Source organism: Myotis myotis, unplaced genomic scaffold (assembly GCF_014108235.1).
Source record: "Myotis myotis isolate mMyoMyo1 unplaced genomic scaffold, mMyoMyo1.p scaffold_m19_p_1, whole genome shotgun sequence".
NCBI lineage: Eukaryota > Metazoa > Chordata > Mammalia > Chiroptera > Vespertilionidae > Myotis > Myotis myotis.
In genome coordinates this window covers 92014637-92039879 of record NW_023416313.1, presented here as the reverse complement: position 1 = coordinate 92039879, position 25243 = coordinate 92014637, and the positions used below count along the sequence as shown (strand labels likewise).

The 25243-nt window shown below is 42.1% G+C and overlaps 1 protein-coding gene across 1 annotated transcript in view; it reads right to left on the bottom strand.

Annotated features, from left to right (window-relative positions):
• Positions 1–13157, bottom strand: part of PRTFDC1 (phosphoribosyl transferase domain containing 1) — a 106304-nt gene extending 93147 nt beyond the window's left edge. The window contains 3 exon segments of the mRNA XM_036327594.1: positions 3723–3798; positions 4230–4336; positions 13101–13157. Of these exon segments, the coding sequence (XP_036183487.1) occupies positions 3723–3798; positions 4230–4336; positions 13101–13148 (231 nt within the window). The 5' untranslated portion in view covers positions 13149–13157.
• Between the last annotated feature and the right edge of the window lie 12086 nt (positions 13158–25243).

Here is a 25243-nt window from a genome sequence, read left to right as displayed (position 1 = left end):
CCTGATTCAGGACACCCTTCAGGGCAAACCAGCCAGCCCCCTCCCATGCACCAGGCCTCTATCCTATATAGTAAAAGGGTAATATGCCTCCCAGCACCAGGATCAGCGGAGCAGTGAGGCCTCCCGGCACCAGGATCAGCCTGACAGGGGGCAGCGCCCAAACACCTTGATCACCCTGCGGCTCTGTGTGTGACAGGGTGCGGCGCCCCAACCCCCTGATCGGCCCTGCTCTGTGTGTGACAGGGTAAAGCCATAACCTCCCCATTGGCCCTGCCCTGAGTGTGACAGGGTGCGGTGCCCCAACTCCCTATCGGCCCTACTCTGTGAGTGACAGGGGGGAGCTCCTCAACCCCCTGATTGACCCTGCTCTGTGCGTGACAGAGTACGGAGCCCCAACCCCCCTGATGGGCTCTGCTCTGTGAGTGACAGGGGACAGCGCCCCAACCCCCTGATTGGCCCTGCTCTGTGCATGACAGGGGGTGGCGCCGCAACCTCCCCATCGACCCTGCCTTGAGTGTGACAGGGGACGGTGCCCCAACCCCCCTATCAGCCCTACCCTGAGCGTGACTGAGGGTGGCATCGCAACCCCCCAATCCACCCTGCTCTGTGCATGACAGGGGGCGGCACCCCAACTCCCCAATGAGCCCTGCTCTGAGCCCGACCAGGTGCTGCACCTAGGGATTGAGCCTGCCCTCTGCCTCCCGGGAGCAGGCCTAAGCCAGCAGGTCATTATCTCCTGAGGGGTCACAGACTGCAAGAGGGCACAGGCCTGGCTGAGGGACCCCTCCCCTGAGTGCACAAATTTTTGTGCACCGGGCCTCTAGTATATATATAAAACACTAATATGCAAATAGACTGAATAGCAGAACAACCGAACAACTGAACAACCAAACAACCGGTTGCTATGATGTGTGCTGACCACCAGGGGGTGCATGTGGAACATGGTGGGCAGCAGGTGGCAGAGCACGGAACATGGCAGGCATTGGCTGTGGCGAAATGGTGGAGCAGGTGAGCGGGGGCGCCAGACCAAGGCCGAGCGCTGGTTGCTGTCATTGGGTCAAGACTCTGGTGCTTACTGAAAATTCTTTGCTCCCGTGCACCGCTGTCCCACCAGCGTTCGCACCTGCTGCCAGCGCCCGGTGCTGGTCCCGATCACTCTGCGCCATCAGTGGGTGCGAGCAGCAGCTGCCACCAGCCCCAACTGCCCCTTGAGGTCTTCTCCATCTCCCCCTGCTCCTGAGGGGCAATTAGGGCAGCAGCTGCCACTCACACCCACTGAGGACACTGGCCCCGCTCACACCCGTTGCTGGCACCAGCTCCAATTGCTCTCCTCTGTCAGCAGGTGCGAGTGGGCTGGCGCTGTCAGTGCATGGGAGTGGTGGTGGTGAGAGCAGGGCTGTTGGCAGACAGGGGCCACAGAGGGAAGGACTAGGTGGGGGCACAGAGGATGGGCCAAGACCCGCCCTGTGCCCACTGCAGCCTGGTAGTCCACAGTTCCTTTCAGGGTGCATGAATGCATGCACTGGGCCCCTAATATCTGATAAAGGACTTGCATCTAGAAAATATAAGGAACTCTTACAACTAACTCAGTAAGATGACAAACAACCCAAGTTAAAAGTTGGCAAAAGACTTAGGCATTTTTCCAAAGAAGACATATAATAGCTAACAAGCACACTAATCATTAGGAAAATGCAAATTAAAACCACAATGAGATACCCTTATATATCCACTAGAATGGCTATAATTAAAACAACTGACAATACTAAATGTTGGCAAGTGTGTGGAGAAACTGGAAACCTCATCATTGCTGGTAGAAATGTAAAATGGTACAGCCAATTTGGAAAATAATTGGCAATTTCTCAAAATTACCATAAAACTCAGAATTCCACTTCAAGGAATCCATCTAAGAGAAATGACAAGATATTTCCACACAAAGAGTGTTCATAGAAGCATTGTTCATAACAGCAACAAATTAGAAATCCAAATATCTATCAACTGGTGAATCAAAATTAAGTATTGTATAGTTTAATTTATAAGAAATGCCCAGACAAGACAAATATATAGAGAAAAAGAAATCAGATTAGGCGACTGTCTAATGCTGAGGGTAGGAGAGGAGATTGAGCAAACAAACTTTTTGAAATAATAGAAATATTGCCTTAGCCAGTTTGGCTCAGTGGATAGAGCATCGGCCTGCAGATTGAGGGTTCCTGGGTTCGATTCCAGTCAAGGGCACATGCCCATATTGTGGGTTTGATCTCTAGTAGGGGGCGTGCAGGAGGCAGCCGATCAATGATTCTCTCTCATTGCTGCTCCAATCTCTCTCCCTCTCCCTTCCTCTCTGAAATCAATAAAAATATATTGAAAAATAATAATAAAAATATTATAAAATGATGCTAGTGATGGTTGCCCAATGCTAAAAATTTGCTTTAAAAAATCATTAAATCATTTACCTACAGTGGGTAAATTCTATAGTATGTAAATTATATCTTAATTAATTCATTTTAAAGGTTTGGATGGGCAATCCTGGGCCCCACCCTGGACCCCAACCCAGACCTTTGAACCAGAATTTCTGGACATAAAGCTTAAGAATGTACATTTTGACAAGTTCACTGGGTGAGTCTCCTGTACAGGAATCTGGCTTTGGATAACCTTACCAGAGCTCAATCATTTACTAGATCAGGTTGCAATTAATTTAAGTCATAAAATTCAGGTTAGAAAAGTAGGAATTTGTTTAAACCATGGGGTTTCCATCCTGGTGTTAAGAGAAATTCTTCTGAGAGTTATTAAGAGGTGACCAACGATAAAGATGCCCACAGTACAACAAAAGTTGGTTTAATTGTTAAAGTTGAGGAAGTCCCCCCCCCCATAATTTCCATATATTTAAATATAAATTGTCAAAAGGAAGATTTAGCAATTTGGGAGATGCAAATTTCCCAAGTTTATTTGATCACAAAACTTTTTTTCCTTCTGAAGATCAGAACTTGTATTTCAGAGAAAGCCATATTAGGTATGAGAAATCCCAAACTAGACCTTATTTTAATAATATGTTCTAGTTTGAGAGAGAACTCACAATATCCAAGTCTTAGAATTTGAGTGAAAATTTTAGAATTTGAGTGAAAGAATGACATTTCCTTCCAGACAGAAGTAATCACCTAGTTTATTGCAAACTTTCTTTTGGCCGAGGACCTATTTCATAAAGTTAAATTTTAACTCAGAAGAATATAACACATGAAAAAGGAGGGGGCAGAAGTTTAAGTTTATGGTTATAGGAGAGGTAGAGTGGGAGCCCAAAGCCTCCATTTGCTCCTACTTCCCTGTGCCTCCCCACCCTGATTTCTGGGTCTGGGAAGAACTGTGATTTCTGGGAATGCACTGTAAAACCCACGGAGCTTGCTCTCCATATAAATGTGAAGGCTTACGAATTTAGAAATTAGAGGTACATGGAAATGTAACAGTCTGGGCGTTAAGGCCACTTTGTGAAAGGGGCCTGGCCTCTATTTAAACCTTGGCATTTTTGGTGGGCTGAACTGTATGGGGTCTCTCTGAAAGCAAAGGCCAAACAGGGGTGACTTAGGGGCTTAGAACAGAGAGAAAATGTTGGCTTTAGGAAAACCAGTCAGCTAGGAAGGAGTCAGAGGCTATCTATGGAGACAAATAAGAAAGAACTAGAAATAGTATTCCAGAGAGAATTCTGTGCAGATCTTTTTAAGCTGCAAACATACCTGTTCCCAAAACGTTACCACTGGCTGGGAAATAAAATTGTGCACAGACTGGTTAGCCTCTGATACATTACTTTCTCTGAAATAAATACAAGTTCTCAGGAAAAGCCAGGGCTTTAGGGGCGTGTCCTATGAAGGCAAAGATCACCTCTTAACTCTCCCTGGTTAACTGGAGAGTCTACAAAATGTGAGGCAAAGGTACCTGGGTGAGAAGCAATGCTTTCCCAAGTTCCATTTTCATCAGTTTTTCTAGGACAATTGTTATCTTGAGACTGTTACTTATAATGTAATACTTTATGTATGGGTAGTATTTCCTCTGAACAAATGTTCAGGTAAACTGTTCAGGTAAAGCACAGATTGTTTGTATTTCAAATTCTCTGTCCTGAAAAGTGCTGTCTACCACTGCATAAAAGAGATACAGAAACAGGCTCTTAAATTGTATTGCATGATTCACTCAAGAGACAGCCCACCCAGCACAGGGTCAAGCCCGACACAGGAAATAATAATCACCGGTCCACAATGATGCCATGAGGTATGAAGAAATATTCCAAATCTCCATAATAGTGCTGTGCGTATATAAATAAATTCAAGCCATACTCTGGACAATCGTTCATAAACTGCAAATCAAATGATTTTGGTTATGGCATTTTTTTCATTGGAAATTTATTTTAAAACCATAAATAAACAAAAAAGTGTCATTTGAAAAACAAAATAATACCAAAAACAGAAAGTAGTCCTATGATCAATATGGCATTAAATTATATTCTGTGAAACTATGAAAAGTTCAGTGGGACAAGGTAATGTTTCATTCAACTTGATAAAGGACCTAGTACTGAAGAACACAGAGTACATGTATAAAATACCTTAATTTATGCCTTAATTATAAATGTTACCATGACTATAACATGTCTATCTACATTATAGTTGTAATATTAATATATACACTATATCATATATTACTATAGTATTATATATACTACTAGTGGCCCGGTGCACGAAATTTGTGCACGGGGGGAGGGGGTGTTCCTCAGCCTGGCCTGCACCCTCTCCAATCTGGGACTTCTCGAAGGATGTCCTACTGCTGGTTTACAGTGATTGGCCTAAACCAGCAGTCAGACATCCCTCTCGCAATCTGGGACTGCTAGCTCCTAACTGCTCACCTGCCTGCCTGCCTGCCTGATTGCCCCTAACCACTCTGCCTGCTGGCCTGCTTTCCCCAAATGCACCCCCCATCAGCCTGATCACCCCCAACTGTCTCCCCTGCTGGCCTGCTTGCCCCACCTTTCCTCCCCACTGGCCTGCTCACCCCCAACTGCCCCCCTACTGGCCTGCTCACTCCAAACTACCCCCCCTGCTGTCCTGATCACCTCTAACTGAACCCCACTGATGGCCTGCTTGCCTCCAACTGGCCCCCCTGCTGGTCTGCTTACCCCCAATGGCCCTGCCCCCCACCAGCCTGATCACCCACAACTGCCCTCCCCTCTTGGCCTCTAACCTCCTCTACCTCAGCCCCGCCACCATGGCTTTGTCCAGAAGAACATCTGGAAGGTCTCCTGGTAGGTCTCCCAGTCTAATTAGCATATTACCCTTTTTATTAGTATAGATAGAGGCCTCGTGCATGGGTGGGGGCCAGCTGGTTTGCCCTGAAGGGTGTCCTGGATCAGGGTGGGGGTTCCCTTGGGGTGTGGGGTGGCTTGGGTGAGGGGCCTGTGGTGGTTTGCAGGCTGGCCATGCCCCCATGGGGTGAGGGTCCCTGCTGTGGGGGGGCGTGGCCAGTCTGGGTGAGGGGCTGAGGGCTGTTTGCTGGCTGGCCACGGCCCCGGGCAACCCAGGCTCCCAGACCCCCCTTGAGCAGAGGCCACAGAGGCTGGAAGCAGGTATCTGGGATTGATTTATCTTCTATAATTGAAACTTTGTAGCCTTGAGTGGAGCCCACAACCGGCCAGGGCAGGCAGGAAGCTTGGCTTCCTCCATCACCAGGGGCAGCGCAAGCCTCCTGTTCGCTCCAGCTCCGTGGCTGCTGCCATCTTGAGAAAACTCCTGTTCCTTCCAGCACCTGGTTTGGTTTTGCTGTTTTAGAACCCACTTGGGCCTCATTTAATGCTGTGACATCCTCCCGCTTTCCATTCTCCTTTTCACTCCAGATTTAAAAACAATTCTCTTTTGCTCAGGTTTTGGAAGGGCAACTTATGGTCCAGCCCCCACCTGCTCCCATCCAAAACTTGTAATAGTCCCCCCAAATTTATCCTTCTCTATCAGGAAAGAACAATTCCTTTTTCCAGTTGCTCAGATAAAAACCTCAGAATTGTTGTCAATTTCATTCTTACGTCCCCTTCATACAATCTTATCATTGATTCCTTCAAAATGTAACCAGGACCACCCCTCTGTCTGTGTCACCATATGTCTCCTGGGATTATTGCCATAGCTGCCAAACTCACCTCTCTGTGTCCACCATGGCATGCATACTCCCACCACATGGCAGCTGAAGTGCTCCTTTAAAAATGTACATGATGTCATAGCCATCTTCTGCGGTTATTTTCAAAGGCTTCCCATTTCTCTGAGTACAATGCAGAGTACTCACCATGGCTTCCCTCTCTGACTTGTCTTCAAGCCTGCTCTTCCTCACTCACTGCTTTAGGCATTGTCCTCCTTGCTGATCCCTGAATGTGCCAAGCATGCTTCCGTCTCAAGGGTCTTGCACTTGCCATGTTTTTTCTTCCCCCAGATATCCACATGACTTACCCTTCACTTACTTCAAGTCTTCATTCAGATATCACCTCTACAGACAGGCCTTCCCTGACCACCCAAGTAAAATAGCAGCCACCTCCTACCCATTCATTCTTGTCTGCCTCTTACCCAGCTTTACTTTCCTTCATAGCATGTATTCCTACTGGATGTGATGTGTGTATGTGTGTGTGTGTGTGTGTGTGTGTGTGTGTGTGTGTGTGTTTTGTCTTGTCTCCTCCCACTGGAATATTAGCTTCTTCTGGTAGAGACTTTGTCTTTTTAATGGTTGAATCCCCAGAGCCCAGGACACTGACCTGGAATATGGCAGCTGCTCAAAAATGTTAAATGAGTGAATGACACATAGTTTCCATTCACGGATTATGCAATACTACCTGAACTCCAGCCTCAACCTTGTCTCCTTGTGATAAAGAGCACTTCTGTTCAAGGCTCTGAAAATTCATATCTACCATGGGCAGGCTCCTAATCAATGGTGTATGTCATCTGTATATTCGAAGAGTATCACATTGCTCTTCCTCTACCAGCAAACTGGCTGGGTACACTATTGAATTTGCACAGAGCAACTCTGGCTTCCACCCCTGAGAACTCTTCGGGCCTGCTGTAACCATTAATACCATCGTGGCTGGGCAGAGCCTGAACCACCAGCTATACATGAGCAGCTTTCAGAAGACCCACTAGCAGGCCAAGGTCAAGACAGATGGGAACCCTGTCCAGAACCAGGGAGATCATCCAAGTAAATAGCTCTTTCTGGCTCCCCTTCCAGACCACACACACTAACCACCCTACTTCCCAGAGCCAGGTGATGGCATCATTAACTAATGGTCATCTGAACCCATTCCTTCCATCATGCAAATCCTTTACTGCCCTCTCTAAATCTGAGACAATTCTCCACGTCATGTTGTAGAGCATTTGCAAGCTGTGATGTTAGAGAAATTACCTACTTTCTCTGAGATTCAGTTTCCCTCTCCTGTAAATAAGACACATAAAACCTATAGACAGGGTAGTTGTGAGGATTAAGGCATAGAAGAGATAATGTTCCTAGAGGTCTTAGTACATTTCCTGATGCATAATAAGTGCTTAATAAATGATGCCCCCTCCCCAAATAAGAAAATGGCAAATTAAACCAACCTATAGATAAAAACTGTAATTGTAATCCGTAGCACAGAGGCAGATGGAGTGCTGGTTAAGAGCATACACTTACAAGTACAATACACCTGGAGACAATGAGATCTTAGGCATTTTAACCTCTCTGAGTCCCAGTGTATTCACCTAGAAAGTAGAGTCAATGCCTACCTCATGTGGTTACTGTGAGGAGTAAATAAGACAGACAATGGAGATAAAACTCATATCCATATTTAGTCTATCGTACTTATGTAATAAATATTAACTGCTTAGATGTACTGAAACATCAATAGTTTACTTATAACTGATATGCTTTAATTAACTTAAAGATGTGCCGCAAACCTGCTTGCCAAGCTCTCATTACCCTAGTTAAAGCTGTAAATGTAAAAGCAGGAGAAATGTATTTTTCAAAAACTATTCTATAATCCAAACTGGCCTTACCGCCAATAGAATAGTGAGTTGTCATTGTTGAGTAGAGGTAAAGGATTTACTTTGTTATCCTTGATATCGCACACAAATGGCATTGTAAGTTATGCCTGAAACCTGGGGGACTGGAAACTGCTGTGGACTGTAGATAATTATGTTATTAATCTGCTTTTTAAAATATCAAAACAAGAAGTCTTTAAATAGCTTCTGTATCACAGATAATATGCTCTAAGTTTATTCAGCACAATCTTTCTCTGTTGGAAGATGCAAAACATGGCCAAGCTGGGGAAGTGACACATTAACTGAGCCATTTTATACAACATCAAACCCCAGAACTCAATCCAAATCTCTTTTCTCATTTAATGATACAGTATATTGGAAACCTTCTTTCTAAGTCATTAATATATTTTTTGCTTAGAATATTTCTTGCATTATTTTTCAAGTGGTTTCCCCCCAAGGAGAAAAACAGTTTGGAAACACATATAAAAAGTGAATCTCTGCTCTTCTCTGCTGCGAAGTCCCTCACTTTGTGACCCACTCTCTCCTCCGGGCAGTGACCATGGCTGCTGCCAATTTCAGGCTCAGGGCCACCCCTCCACCATCAGAGAGGAAGGGAGTCTAACCCCTCAGCTCTGTTTCCAAGAATCCCACACACGAACATCAGCACCTTGAGACTCTGAGTTTGCCTTTCCGGCCAATTTAGGTTAATCTACTTATCCTGAATTCTACTGGAGAAAAGGACATAAATGCAGGAACTGTCTCTATTATAATTGATTATTTTCAACCAAGGCAGGCCCTCTCACTGCCTCCCTACATCTTCCACAAAATTACCTTGCTTTTGAGAGGGCTTCTTTTAACACAAATAGATTGGGCTGTTTACATGATTCCATCACTGCTTTTCAGACTTAACAATCTACCTTTCCTTTTAGTCATACAGATTTACCTCGTTCTCTTTTAAGAGTATCTATTATTAAATAGTAGTGCTATATTTAACCATTCTATTGATGGAATGGCTTTTCTATTAATGGCTTTGTAATTGTTAAATACAATGGCCACTTTTCCATCTTAATTCTACTGGCTTTCTGACACTCTTAATGACCTCTTTGCACCCTCCCCTCCAAACTCTTCCCTGGGCATCTCCCGCCCTTCCTGTTCTCTCCTACGTTGCTCCTCATTCTTAGTCTCTTGATCTGACTTCTCCTGGACACTTTGCCTCTTACAGGTTTCTACCTGTAATAGTAATTTTTAAATTTTCCCCATTTTTATTGGGCATCCCTATCCACCCACCCCCAAGCATCAGATCTCTTTCTACTTGCTGATGATTTCTAAATATATTCAATCACTCTCCTGAAATCTAAATATGAATTTAAAGTTGCTTACAATGCATACTGCCCTGTAGGCCCTATGGTCAGTCACTACAGACTTGATCTGTCCAGAACTGAACTTATTTCCCTTTCATATTTTCATGTCCTTCACCCCAACCCCAGGCCTGACCATCTTCTCCATGGCAACTGGGGTGGCTTTATTTAAATTCAATTTTCACTGAATTTATTGGGGTGGCATTGGTTAATAAAATTATATAGATTTTCAGGTGTATAATTTTATAATACATCATCTGTATATTGTACTGTGTGTTCGCCACTCCAAGTCAAATCTCCTTCCACAGAGTGACATTTTTATATATGTGTTTTTTTGTTTGTTTGTTTGTTTTTAGAGAGAGGAAGGGAGAGGGAGATGGAGCCCAAAACCATGGAGCATGTGCCCTGACCAGGAATTGAACCCACAACCTCTTGGTTCATGGATTGACACTCAACCACAGAGCCACACCAACCAGGCCAGAGTGACATTTTTAAAATATAAATTCAGTGTAAAATTTCTTCTCAGTGAAGTATCCATCTTATATAAAAACTGCTGTTTGAAATTTTAACCCTGATAGTATGGCTTTTGTCTTAAATAATAAGGAAAATAAGACTACTCCCATTCCAGAGAGGCCCCAGACAGAGTTGTCAGTGCTGACACCAGGCCAGGCCTTGAGATATGGTCTCATGGCCCCTTCCCAGCACGCAGGCCTTCTTTCTCAGAAGGCCTGGAAGTCTCATTCCAAATTTGGGGGACAAAGGACTGGAAAAAGTATAAATAAAGAGAGTTTCCTCCATATTGGGGGCCCAGAATTTGAAAGACACATTTTTCTCTGGGCCTGCACAGAATTTAATAATAAAATATAACTCCTGTAGTCAGCACTGCAGTTCAGCCCTTGCTTTGGCAGGGTTCTGTAACTGTAGTCCCTGGCCAGCTAATCAAGGCTCCTAAATTTTGATCTGAGTCCCTGGTGGTTGTCTCTGCGGGTCGCCCCATTACACTCAGGATGTAATAATTTCTTAGCACTTGGCATGTGCTGTCTTGAGTACTCTGCTTCAGAGTCTTCCCATGGCTACCTCTTGCTTATACTTCAGATGGTGGCTCAAACGTCAAGGAAAAAGAGGCCTCCCTGACCACCTGAGCAAAAACAGTGCTCCCCAGCCTCCTCCAACCACCATCTCTTTGTTCTCCTCTTTCCTTCTCATTGCACTAACTGAAACTATCTCCTTTATTTATTTGCTTTCATACTGCCTGCCTGTGTCCTTTCTGTAGAATGTAAGCTCCATGAAGGCAGGGCTTGATCGTGTTCTCTGCTGTATCCCTAGAGCCTAGAACTCCACCTGGAACCCAGCAGGACAGTGAACGTATGTGGATGCCTAAATAAATGAGCTGCAACTCCTTTAAGAGCCAAAGCCCTCCTGTTAAATTAAGAACCGAGCAACACATTTCAACCTGAATAGTTCTATTTGAGCATGAGGTGTTTCCTTCCCCAATCCATTCACTCATGCAATCATTCATAATCACAGATTACCAGGTGTACTGGTTTATAATGCAGATTTTTTTCAATAGATGGAGTTACACATATGTTGATATATATGCGATTTGATATGTATGCTATTTTGTTGTATTGACAGCAAGCTTCAAAACTTCATAAGTCAAATTCGCTGAAGGTATTAAGATCATAGATCTTTTTACGCTTAAAAATGTCAAATTTCGTGCCAAAAAAGGAGCATTTTCAGAAAGTTTTAATTCATTATTTTGAAGAAAAGTGCTGCTGAAAGTTATCGTATACTTCAGGAACCTTATGGTGAACATGCTCCATCTCAAGATACTTGTGAATGCTAGTTTAAACGCTTTAAAAGTGATGATTTTGATGTGAAAGACAAAGAACGTCCAGGTCAACCGAAAAAGTTTGAAGACCATTACAAGCATTATTGGATGAAGATGCATGTCAAGCTCAGAAACAACTTGCAGAAAGATTAACTGTTGCTCAGCAAACAATTTCCGATCGTTTACAAGCAATGGGAAAGATTTTAAAGGAAGGGAAATGGGTGCCACATCAACTGAATGAAAGAAAAATAGAAAATGGAAAAGTCAACAGTAAAATGTTGCTTCAACTGCACGAAATAAAGTCTTTTTTGCATCGAATTGTGACTGGCGATGAAAAGTGGATTTATTTTGAGAATTCCAAATGCACAAAATCATGGGTTGATCCAGGTCAACCATCAACATCGACTGCAAGGCAAAATCGCTTTGGAAAGAAGACAATGCTCTGCGTTTGGTGGGATCAGGAAGGTGTGCTTCTAAAACCAGGTGAAACTGTTAATACTGATCGCTACCGACAACAATTAATCAATTTGAGCCACGCTTTGATTGTAAAACGACTAGAAGGGGCCAGAAGACACGGCAAAGTAATTTGCTTCATGATACCGCACCATCACAACTTCAAAACCAGTTAAAGACACATTAAACGATCTCGCCTGGGAGGTATTAACCCATCTGCCCATATTCACCAAAACTTACTCCTTCAGATTACCATTTGTTCCAATTGATGGCACACTCACTTTCTGAGCAGCACTTCAAAACATACGAAGAAGTGGAAAATTGGGTCTCTGAATGGTTTGCCTCAAAACAAGAAAAGTTCTACTGGGACAATATCCACAAATTACCTGAAAGATGGGGAAATGTGTAGCTAGCGATGGACATTACTTTGAATAAACACCTTTGATGTTTCTCTTGAAATTATCGTGCTTTCTTTGATTACAAAACCCACATTATTAACCAGTACAGCTGGTATTTGTAAATTACAGGGTAATCTCTTAAAAAAAGTAATCTTAATGTAGTACACTGGCTCCACCGGCCACCCTCACCACGTTTTACATTAAACCTGACAGTAATAACCACTGCCTCCTACAGAAATCATTCTCCATGCGAGGCGCGGGCAGACGCCAGTGGCCACAGGGCAGAACTCGATTTGATTCAGGACACGGAAGAGAGGGGTGCCCTCTGGTTGACTCCTGGAGGGATTGTCTGGGATACAGAGGCTCTGGTCTGGGAACCCACCATCCCACGTCCTCTTCTCGGGGCACAGAACCGCATATTTGACATATAAACTCTCCAGATCACTCGCGAGGCCTCGCGTGCTGAGTCCCTTCTGCAGACGAGGTACCTGAAGCTCGAGAGGCACTCGCTTGCCCGGAGCTTGGGCAGAGACCCCCCAGCGAGGGTCCCCGCGCAGGTTGCAAAGCTCAAACGTCACCTGAGCTACTTTAGTCCTCGCTGCCGCGGAGAACCCTCAGTGTCCTGTGGAAGGAAGACAAAGCGAGAGGGCCGGGCTGGAGAGCGCAGGAGGAAGCACAAGAGGAGGGAGGTCCCACGGGTGGCCGCGGGGGTCTGTGGGGAAGTGACACATTAACTGAGGCTGGCAGAAGTGGGGACCCGGCGCGACTCAGGCTTACCGCTGGAGTAGCGGATTCCGGGCCGGGGCCAGAGGGGAGACACAGAACACCGGGTGGCGGGGTGTTGAGTGTTTGGTCAGATTGCGCGCTGGCTATTTGCCGGGAGTGGGGTTTAAGGATGGAAGCGATCCCCGCCGCGAGGGAAGAACAAAGCCGTGGCCCGAGCTCACCCGAACGCACTTCAAGCCTTGAGTGTAAGAGGAGGGTGCCAAGAAGGGAGGGGAGAGGAGCGCTCGACTCGGCCCGAAATCCATCGGGAGTTTGCCTTTACCACTACGCCTCGCCCGTGGCCTGGCGCCGCTTCACTGCTCCCGGCCATGTTTCTCCCGGGAAAGCAGGGAGGGAAGGACCTGGGAGGGGTCGGGGTGGGCCCTGGAGGTGGGGCTGGGGTCGCCCCGCCCCGGCACGGGACAGCTGGCGGAACGGAGCGCGCGCACAGACCCGGGGCCTGGCCTGGCTCCAGCGTCTCTGCTTCGGCACCCCCTCCCCGATCGCCTCCCTCGACGGGTCGGGGGGCGGAGGTGCGGAGCCCGGAACAGGGCGTGGGGGCGCGGGGAGCAGCTGCGGAGCAGCGTTTGCTCCAGCGGAGCGCAGCCCTCCGGGGCGGTCCCTGGATGCAGCCGCCGCGGTCGCCGCGGGTCTGCGAGCCCCGGACCCCGCCTGGTCCGCGCCCCTCTGAGACTCGGGAGATGGAGGCTGAGGCTGCCGGCGGCTCGATTTTTACAGGAAGAGAAAGTGGTTCCTTGCCCCTAAGTCTGCCGTCCCAGCTCCGGGCTAACAATGTCCTTGCTAGTTTTTATGCGCTTTTCATCCCAAATAAATACACCAAGGAGCCTGCGTTCTAGGACGTAATCGAAGTAGGGCTGTGCAGGAAACTCTCTGGAAATGTTTTCTACATCCTCGAACCGCCAAGCTAGGGGTCTGAAATAACCACGCGATTGCTTTTACGTAGGACCGCACCGCGTTAAGGCGCGGACTTTGAGATAGGACCTCTCCTTTATATCATTTGGCAAGGGCGGCAGGGGGGAATGGGGAGAGATTTTTACAAATTATCTGCTTTACCATTTTTTGTAAAAACATACTGTTAGATTTTGAGTGTTTCAGGTTGCAGTTTAAAGCAATCACTCTCCTCAGGTGAGAAGTCCTTTTACGAATCTTCGTCGATTCAACCCCTAACCCCAGCCTTCCCCACCGGATGCTCAGGGTCTTTGTCCATTTCTCAAGGGCCCTGCTTTCCCCGTTATATATGTGTTCATTCTCCCTTTTATATATGTGTTCATTCTCCCCGTTGTACGTGTGTTCATTCTCCGGCCTGTGCTATCCTGCCCCGCCCTTTGCCGCCCTGCGATGGGTGTGAAGCCCTGGGCTGAATACAGCTTTCTGACTCTCCCCTCTCTAAAAGACAGTTTTGTTTATCTTGGGGTTCTGGCACACGGCAGAGAGAGGAATGCTGATTTTGCCTGGTTTGGGGCAAATTGTTATCAATCAGCTAATGTCGCTCTAGGTTGGAAAAATAGTCCTTCAGACGAGGTCCCTCTTAAAGGCCTGCGCAGTGGAAGGAAGGCAGCTCCTTGGATGGCTCCGACTAGAAACCATGCTGGTCCACCGGCGCCCATTAAACTGGGTGCTATTGTTGCCTAGTGCACAGGTAAACATTTCCTTAAGAATTGTCAGAGGTCCTTGTTTGGGGCCACGTTAGCCTTCCTTTCACCTCTTTTCCCAAAGGCAAAGGACCATCTTCTATGTTCATTGTCAACGACCAAGCCCAGGAACCAGCTTTACAGTCAATGTGAGTAAAACTTCCAGAAATGAGAAGTGCTGGTACTGTTCTGCTGATCAGACTTTAGGGTTCATAAGACTCGGCAGGCCAGCACCCTACCTGCGCCTGCTAGTGGGATTCAGGAGTCTGTGTTGCTGAGACACTAAGTGAGTGTGATTCAGGTGGTCGAGGAGCCACCCCGTTATAGCCTCTTATTCCTGCAAAATCAAACTTGCCAGTAGGATGCTGGTGTGAGTGCTTGGGCCAGATTATGGGCGTGGGGCTTCAAAATAAGTTACAGGCCCTAACCGGTTTGGCTTAGTGGATAGAGCGTTGGTCTGCAGATTGAAAGGTCCCAGGTTCGATTCCAGTCAAGGGCATGTACCTTGGTTGCGGTCACATCCCCAGTAGGAGGTGTGCAGGAGGCAGCTGATCCATGTTTCTCTCTCATCGATGTTTCTAACTCTCTATCCTTCTCCCTTCCTCTCTGTAAAAAATCGATTAAAAAAATATATATATAAAATAAGTTACAGATGCAGCTGCTCTCCAGAAGTCAGGTAGCAGCAACTGTGCATCCAGCCCAGGCACTGTGGAAGATGTAAGGGAAATGGTAAATGAATTTTCTTTCCTTAGAATGACCATTAATTAATGTAAAACCCAATAGGTTCATAATGAAAAATATGTAACTTGCTTGGATGACAAGAGGACTCTTATGAATGCACACTCAAGAATGTCCTATAGAGACCCATATAAGAATGCCTATGAATACTACAGAATGATGAACAAATTGTTTTTAAAATTTGAATTCATTTTACGATATTTTTATATGTTGATAACATGTTATAATTTAATTACACTTCTATACTTTGAGTAGCATTACTATAATAATATTAATACTTGATGTCACAAATACTATTTTCAAGGACCAATACCCAAGAATAACAACTCATTTGTTCAGGATTAATTCTTTTAAAAATATGTATATTTTTATTGTTTTCAGAGAGGAAGGGAGAGGGAGAGAGAGATAGAAACATCAATGATGAGAGAGAATCATTCATTGGTGGCTGCTTCCTGCACACTTCCTACTGGGGATCGAGCCCGCAACCCAGGAATTGAACCATGACCTCCTGGTTCATAGGTGGATGCTCAATCACTGAGCAACACTGGTTGGGCAAGGCAAAATTCTTTTTAAATCTCAAATTGTTGTTACAAGTCTAGTGGAATAATTTCCAGTAGGAATCCAATTTTTTCTAGTAATAATTCATATATGACCTTAGCCAATGAGGCTAAGCCAATTACATCAATATAATATACCTCAATGTTCTCATCTGTAAGAGGGGGCAATACATTTCTGTTTTATTGCATATGATGATGAGATTAACATGAGATAACATGCAAGAGAATTCTTTCAAAAATGCTATAAAACTGTAAGGTGTTATTAATCTGAGATGCTGTGAAAATGTATGACCAAATGTTTGTAAAGTCATTTGATGAGAAAATGACAGTAATTGCCTTTTAAAGATGGGTGTAGGGTGACCAATCAGGGACAAGCTGAGGCTAGTAAGAGAATGGATACAGTGAAATGAGAAAATTACTAAAATAATGGAATTTTCCATAAAATAAGATATTTTAGCTCGGCCATCTTCTGATATTCCTTTGAAGAAGCTGTAAGAATATAGACATACATCTTTACAAAGTTAATAACCAGTAAATATTATTGCATTTTTCTGTCATTCTCTTTATCCCCTTTTTAGTTGTTTGTTCCCAGCATTTTAAATTCTGAAGTTATCTTGTGCCAGTACCATGGTAAAAACACAAATATTTATATTTACCTGAATTTTCCCCCAGGCTAAAGACTTTTGTCCTGGAAGTATATGCTAATCTTTTGACAGTTTGGTACTGACTTTAGCCAATACTAAAGGCATAATTCAATATATGCTTTTAGTTGCTCAGAGCTAGTCACTTACTGACACTAGATTCCAAATACAGAAGGGCATTTCATTCTTTCTGAGTCCTGAAACATGAAAATAAATTTAAAAGAAAAGAAACCTCTCAGCCTGAGAATTGTGTTGAAATACATAAACATATGAAACTTAGTGACTCAGATTGTTAGCCACAGAGTCACTGGTTAGGCTGGATGAGAGCCACTGTGGACAAAGGCCAGTCATAAGGATGATGATATTTTGCTTTTCTTTAGTGCTGAACAAAACCCTTTACAAATGTTACAAGAACAAAAGAAAAAGTAGAAGACACTTTCTTCCAAATGTTCAGGCTAAGTAAGAATCTTGCTACTTTGAAGTATTTTTCCTCCTAAATACAGAAGAACTCTAGTTGCGAATAATTGTAATACAGAGCAACTTAAGCAAAAGCCTCATTAATATTCAATTAGCATAGTAAGCCCTCTTTCCTGGCCTCTTATTTGAAACAGATTGAATCCAATGTGTAGTTTTAGAGTAAAGAAAACAATGGCTCCATAGTAGTTCTTACAAACAAAGCCAGGAACTACATTCAGAATCATATTTTGTATTACTACACTTTCATTAGAAATTAACCTTCCACCAAAGAATGCACTATGGGGTAGATTTAAGCTTGTTCTTTTGCAATAATGTCAGGCGTGAGTAATGTCACCCACAGTAAGTGCTGGGCTGCTTCAGAGATATCCTCCCACTATCTCCCCATCTGACCGGAACAGGAATTGGATAGCTTCAGAGCAAAAGAATAATGTGTCCATGTGTTTCTCCAGATCTCAGAGTCCTGGCAGCCAACCTCAACTCTCTTGGCCACCATAAAGCAGTCATTGAAGGGACACAGCTGCAGGAACTAGCACTAAATAAATCCACAGGGCTGGAGGCACAAGTCATGTACATGACCCTAACACAATACCTTGTGGTTATGGATGAACGGATTAGCATCTAATGGTCCTGTGGCAGCTTATGCAAAATTAATTGGCGCCTCAGCCAGTGCTGAGTTTCTAATGGAAAGATGTCCACTTAAAAAACACACACAACCCCCCCCCCCCCCCCAAAGAACAAAACACCACCAAAAATCCCCACAACAATAACAACAAAATGCAAGAGTCCTCCTTAGTTGACAAAGACTTTGGCTGGTGTTGTGGGGGAGACTAAAGACCAATGGGAATGGGAAGTGAACTGTTTATTAGTGGTACATGAATTCTCTTCAGATCAGAGTTGATGTACAATATCCCAGGAACTGATCGAGTTATTGCCATGCTCTTGGCTTATTTTAGAGTTGTGGTTGGGGGAGCTTGGGAAAGAGGTTGGAGAAATGTGTCTTGAAGTCTAGAGTTGTCTCACATGGGGAAAGAGACTAAGGATGAAAAATCTAAGAACAATACTTCTCGAAATGTGTTTTGATTCACTTTTGTTTATATTTGAAGAAGATGTTGTGATTCACTAAGTTTGAGAAACAACGAGGTAAGTTAAACACACACACATGGTTGTAGAACTTCTAGAAGCCTTTAATATGCCAATGTGCACTATCAGTATTCAGGAAGACTGGCTACGTGCACTGTTTCCCAAATCTTTTTGATCATAGAAACCTTTTTAGGAGGTGTTTACAAAGGTTTTTTAAAATTGCATTATTATGAAATATTACAATTTATACCTTTAGTGTTATCTCAAACTAAGAGATTTTAATGGTCTTAAAAATACACTTGAAAAGACTATTTAAAATATAACATTATTTTCAAATTGTGCATTGATGTCTTTTCCAAAATATGAAATAAGAACTTAATGGACATGGCTAAGGCCTTATTCTACCTCTGAAAGGCCCTGGCTTTGTAATTTGTGCCATTCTTCAAGTTGATGGGAAACATTGTATTGTCTTAGAAGACAAGAAACTTATCCCCACCCACCTCCATTTGTACTTTCTCCTTCTTCAGGTAGGAACCAAATCAGCCTTCTGAGTAGCAAGAGAGATGAAAGCCATCTCATTGTGCCAATTCCCCTTTGTCCCTCTCAATGTATATTCATTTGCTGAAGGGCACTTAGGCTGCTTCCAACACAATTGTTTTTATTTTCATTTATTTTTTACTTTTTTATTGATTTTAGAGAGGGAGAAAGGGAGATAGAGAAAAGAGAGAGAAAGAGAAACATGAATATGAGAGAGACATCGATTGGTTGCCTCCTGTGCGCACTCTGACTGGGGATCAAACCCATGACCTCTGTTACATGGGACGATGCCCCAACAAACTGAGCCACACCAGAGGGGGCAAGGCAATTGTTTTTGGATGCTGCCAGCATGTACAGCGGTTCTCAAACTGTGGGTCGCGATTCCTTTGGGGGTCGAACGACCCTTTCACAGGGGTCGCCTAAGACCATCGGAAAACACATATAATTACATATTGTTTCTGTGATTAATCACTATGCTTTAATTATGTTCAATTTGTAACAATGAAATTAGGGGTCACCATAACATGAGGAACTATATTAAAGGGTCGCAGCATTAGGAAGGTTGAGAACCACTGATGTAGAATATCCCCATGAAGGAAGCAAAGATGGGATGTAATATAGCTAGCCATACAATGGCATGGGCCCACTGGGCTCCTGGTTATTTTTAAGGAGCTCTCTATCACTTAGAGGTCAATGGGAATCTATTGCAGCACCCACATTAATAGTCCTGTGATTTGTTCTGGAAGTATCTGAGTTCTTTATATTTTCTACCTAGGGATCTCTTAACTACGCTCACTACCTTAGTTGTCCCTTCAGGATTCATAGAAGTCAAGCCTAACTTACAGAGGATCAAATTTTATAAGTTTTAGCAATTCAGTTTATAACTTTTATTTTTGTTTCAGCTTTATTGATGTATAACTGACAGATAAAATTGTATATATTTAAGGTGTATAACATGATAACTTGATATAGTTATACATTGTGAAATAATTGTCAGTTGTGCTAATTAACATACCCACATAGGTATCACACAGTTATCTTTGTGTGTGTGTGTATATGAGAACACTTAAGATCTACTCTCTCAGCAAATTTCTTTTTTTTCAAAATTTTATTGAATTTATTTGTGTGACATTAGTTAACAAAATTATATAATTTCTAGGTGTACAATTCTCTAAAACATCATCTGTATATTGTATTGTGTGCTCACCACTCAAAGTCAATCTTCTGTCACCATTTATCCCCACTTTACCCTCTTATACCTCTCCACACCACCCTTTTCCTCTGGTAATCACCATACTGTTGTCTGTGTCTATGAGCTTTTTTTTTTCTTAATCCCTTCACCTTTTTCATCCACCTCCCAGCTCCGCCCCAACTACTACCCCTCTGATAGCTGTTTGTTTTCTCTATGTCTGAGTATGTTTTTATTTTGTTCATTAGATTTCACATATAAGTGAAATCATATGGTATTTTCTTTCTATGACTGGCTTATTTCACTTAGCATAATACTTTCCAGGTCCATCCATGCAATTGCAAAAGGTAAGATTTCCTCTTTTGTATAGTGAGTAGTATTCCATTGTGTAAATATACCACAGCTTTTTTATCCACTCATCTGCTGAAGGGCACTGAGGCTGCTTCTAGATAGATCTTGGCTATTGTAAGCAACACTGCAATGAACATAGGGATGCGTATATTCTTTTGAATTAGTGTTTCAGGTTTCTTTGGATATATTCCCAGAAGTGGAATCTCCATGTCATATGGCAGTTTTATTTTTAATTTTTTTGGAGGATTTCATAGTGTCTCTACTGATCTGCATTCCCACTAACAGCACTTGTAAAGAATGTATATTCTGCTGCTTTGGGGTGAAATGCTCTGAAGATACCAATTAAATCTATCTGATCTAGTGTGTCACTTAAGGCTATGGTTTCCTTGTTGAGTTTCTGTCAAGACTATTCATCTATTGATGTCAAAGGGCTGTTAAAATCCCCTAATGTGACTGCATTACTGTTGTTCTCTCCCTTTATCTCCATCAAGATTTGCTTTATATATTTAGGTGCTCCTATGTTGGGCGCATAAATATTTACAAGGGTCATATTGTCTTGTTGGTTTGCTCCCTGTATCATTATGTAGTGTCATTTCTTGTCTCTTAGTATAGCCTTTATTTTAAAGTCTATTTTGTCTGATACAAGTATTTCTACCCCAGCTTTTTTTTAAATTTCAATTTACGTAAACTATCTTTTTCCATCTCTTTACTTCTAGTCTGTGTGTATCTTTCCTTGTCCTGAGGTATGAAGATTGTAGATAGCAAATATGTGGGTCATGCTTTCTTATCCATTCAGCTACTCTATGTGTTTTGATTGGGGCATTTAAGCCATTGACATTTAAAGGGATTATTGATAGGTACATATTTATCACCATTTTATTCTTTATAACTATGTTCCTCTGTTTTTTCCTTCTCCTTAAAGAAGACCCTTTAACATTTCTTGTAATACTGGTTTGTTGGTAATAAATTCTTTAGCTTTTTCTTTTCTGGGAAGGTTTCTATTTCTTCTTCAATTTTAAATGGCTGCATTGCTGAGCAACGTAGTCTTGGTTATAGGTCATTGCTTACACAGTATTAATAACTCAGAACTTATCTCTCTCTATATATATAAAAGTCTAAGCGACCATCAAACCGTTCGACTGTCTGACCGATAGCTATGACACGCACTGACTACCAGGAGCCAGACGCTCAAGGCTGGAGCTGCTGAGTTGCGGTGACTTGGCAGCTATGTTTCTCGGGTGACGCACCTGGAACCCGAGAGGAGGGAGCCTGATTCCTCGATGCGTCACCTGAGAACTGCCCTCTCACAATCTGGGACCCCTCAGCGATGTTGGAGAGCCAGTTTCAGCCCAATCCCTGCAGGCCTGGCTGAGGGATCCCACCCTGTGCACCGGGTCTCTAGTTTATTTTATAATAAATCCGAAATCTATACACTGAAACTTATTTATTAATATGATTTTGTTTATTTTAATATATACCCCAAAATGGGATTGCTGGATCATGAATTAGTTCTATTTTTAATGTTTTGAGGAAACTCCATACTGTTTTATTGTGATGACTGTATAAATTTACATTCCCACCAACATATACAAGGATTCCCTTTTCTTCACATCTTTGACATTTATCTCTCTCTCTTTTTATACCAGTCATCCTAACATATGTGAGGTGATATCTCATTGTGGTTTGGATTTGCATTTCCCTGATGATTAGTAATGCTGAGCATCTTTTCATACGTCTACTGGCCATTTCTCTGTATTCTTTGGGAAAATGTCTATTCAGGTTCTTTGCCCATTTTTTTTTAAATTGAGTTATTTGTTTTGTGCTATTGGGTTGTATGAGTTCCTTATATATTTTGGATATTAACCCCTTATCCAATAAATGGTTTGAAAATATATATTTTTTTATTCTATAGATTGCCTTTTCATTTTATTGATTGTTTCTTTTGATGTTCTTGGCTTTTTAATTTGATGTAGTCCCACTTATGTTTTTGACTTTTAAATTGAAAAATATAGAAAAAGAGAAGTAAAATATAAAGGCATTTTATTTTTTAAAATATTTTTATTGATTTCAGAGAGGAAGAGAGAGATATAGAAACATCAATGATGAGAGAGAATCATTGATCGGCTGCCTCCTGCACGCACCCTACTGGGGATGGAGCCTGGACATGTGCCCTTGACTGGAATGGAACCTGGGACCCTTTGGTTCCTAGGCTGACACTCTACCCACTAAGCCAAACCAGATAGGGCTAAAGGCATTTTAAACATATTTTGGTGTCTTCCAGTTTTGTGATTAATGAAAATTCATCTTACATAGTTGTGCCTAAATGCTTGTTCTATATTTCTATACCCTGATTCTCTGCTTCATACTCTAAGTAAAATAAACATACAACACAAGTGTTTTTCCAATTTATAATAAACTCTAAATAAATATCAACTGAAATGGTAATGCCATTATTTGTTTAATCATTCCCCAATGTATTTTTATTACTTCCAAATTTTGATTATATAAATATATCTAAATAAATATGTTTGTAATAAGACATTTATATGCATTTTAACAATTTTGGAGGATAAATTATCCAGAAATGAAATTTCTAAGAGGGTAGAAATATTTTAAGACTCTTGATATATATATGTATTGCTAAATTTAGCTTACAATAATAATGTCTCTGTTCTTGGAAAATTGTAGTAACTCTTATGGGATTTTTAACTGAACATGGGTAATATTTTATTGCAAAAACACTTTTAGGTTTGAGGGAGAAGAGTATTAGTTAACATATGTCAAAAAACTGGGTAATTAGAACTAATAAGGAAAGTCAGTTTGAATTTGTGATTAATTCTTAACTGTAGACTACTTTAAACAATGTGCTTTTATTGTGGTAGTCCATAAAGTAATACCTAGACTAATGAAAAGTTTATGGTGCTCTGTGTCAGGCTGTTGGCTCCAAGTCAGGCAGACTCGGCTTTAAACTGAGACTTCACCACCTACCACCTGGCCTTGGGCAGCTTTCTTAACTTCTTTGCTTTATTTTATAACATCTGTTTAATGAAGAGAATGTTAGTTCCTTTTCCTTAGGGTTACTCTGGGACTTAAGTAAAATCATGTATTCAGAGTACTGAGTGCCTAGGAGTGCCCAATACATTTTCTCTGTTATTAAAATAATTTAAAATGGAATTTAGAATTTATGAATTTAGTATTCAGAATTCAGTTAGAATTTCTGCATTAATAAACAGATCAGTTGGAGAGTTTTAAATAAATAAGCCTACAATTTATACAAGTTTCTTCATGTAAATGAGCTATCATTTTTCATGACATTATATTCATTATGTTAAAAACCTGTTCTCTATATCATGTGTGTCTGTGTGTGTGCGAGTAAAACAAAAGTAAGTTATAAGAAAGGTCGCTGTTAGTACAGTGATGAATTCTGAATTAAGAGGTCTTTTTTAAAAAATTTATTGTTTCATATTTTTTAATTTTACACTAGGAAGAAAAAATTAGCTTGATTTAATGCTTTTGACATTTGAAATATGAAGGAAAACAATAAAAGTTTACTTCAAAATTAATGAATATACTTCAAATAAGCTTGTGTCAAACATAAATGCATCAAAAATCTCCGTATTTACAGTTTGTACCTAAGGAACAAGTTCAAATGGATCAAATAGAAAGCACAGCATTTTTCTAAGTGTTTCTCTAAGGAGCGCTCGCGGGAAGCCCTGGAGCGAAGAGTTGTCCCTGCAGCAGAAACGGGCATTGCGTTGGGTATTCGGGTGAAGCAGTATTCCGTTTCCAAAGGCCATTTTAGACGCTATTTGGTTACTGTGGTTAGTGGAATTCTTTTTCGTTAGTACTCACTTTACCTCAAATTCTCCATAGTTTCTTAGCTCAGCAAAACTATCATGATCCTTCTGAACTTGAAGCTCAAGCCAACATTGTCATTATGTGACTTTGTCTCTTGCCTTGAGAAATCACCTTTGGGTTCTCTTTGTTTCATACCAAACAGAAATAGCAAACAATCCCACAAGTGAGGTGAGACATTTCAACACACCTTTAAATTAAGGGCATTTGAAGGAATAAGAGACCAGAAAAACCTAGTTTATATGGTAAGTCCAAGTGCTAACCAAGAAATCATTTCTTTCTGACTTTAGGATGGATGTCATTGCCTTTTTATTCTCAAATTTCTCAGCAGGTCCAGCACAGTCAGTCACAGAATTTACACCCAGGTCGCCTTTTGCAGAGCATAAAGGAGTGAGAGAGGGTGACTCAAGCTTCTCTGTGGGTCTGGGGATTTTGCCAAGACTTAAGTGATATAGACAGACTGTCTCTGAGATTATAAATGTCATACCTGGACTCTGTACTCATTACCTTTTCACCTTGATAGTCAAGTTATATTACCTTTTACGTATGGCTATTTGGGTTACCGTGACCTTTCTGCATTCATTTTCAACTTTTTTTTCCTAGGCCTTAAAACTAGTGTGTGTTTCTAAGTTCTTGCTTTAGGCATACTTCCTGAGTTCAGTGCAGTTGTCTAATCAACTGGATTAAAATTTAAAAAATAGACGACTTTAAAAAGTGATACATATTGAGACTGGTTACTAAAGTTGTCATTTGGTGGTTATTCAGAAACCTCTTTGTGTTAATTCAGAAAACCTGAAGCATAGGTTGCCAATGCTTTTTTATTTTTATTTTTAGGGAGATTAGACATTTAAAAAAGATTTTTCCCCTCCAAATCTTCTTCTTGTAAAATAATAAAAAGGAAAACTCTGGTTTTAAAAGCAAATCATGAAAATGATATAAAATGGCAGACGAACAATAATTCTCCAAAGTCAGTTTGCTTTGATTAATGAGAAAAATAGAGAAAGAAGGTGGCAGAAATAATTATCTAAGAAACATCCCCCATTGCACGCAGCCCATTATATGAACTTGTGAAAATTAATGGAGAATGCAGGAACATGTCCCTGTGCCTCAGTGAAAATCTCTAGGCACCACACCATGCTGAGATTCTCTAGGTTTGGGGGTTTAGAAGGTTTTGCCAGTGGTTTGCAAGCGCCCGTGCATTTTAAGTGGTTTTAGACCAGGGTTTCTCAGCCTGAGCAGTACCAACACTTGGGGCTACGCGTTGTGGAGGCTGTTCTGTGCACACAGGACGTTTAGCAGCATCCCTAACTTCTATTCATTAGAAGTCAGTAGCACTCCCAGGTTCGGTC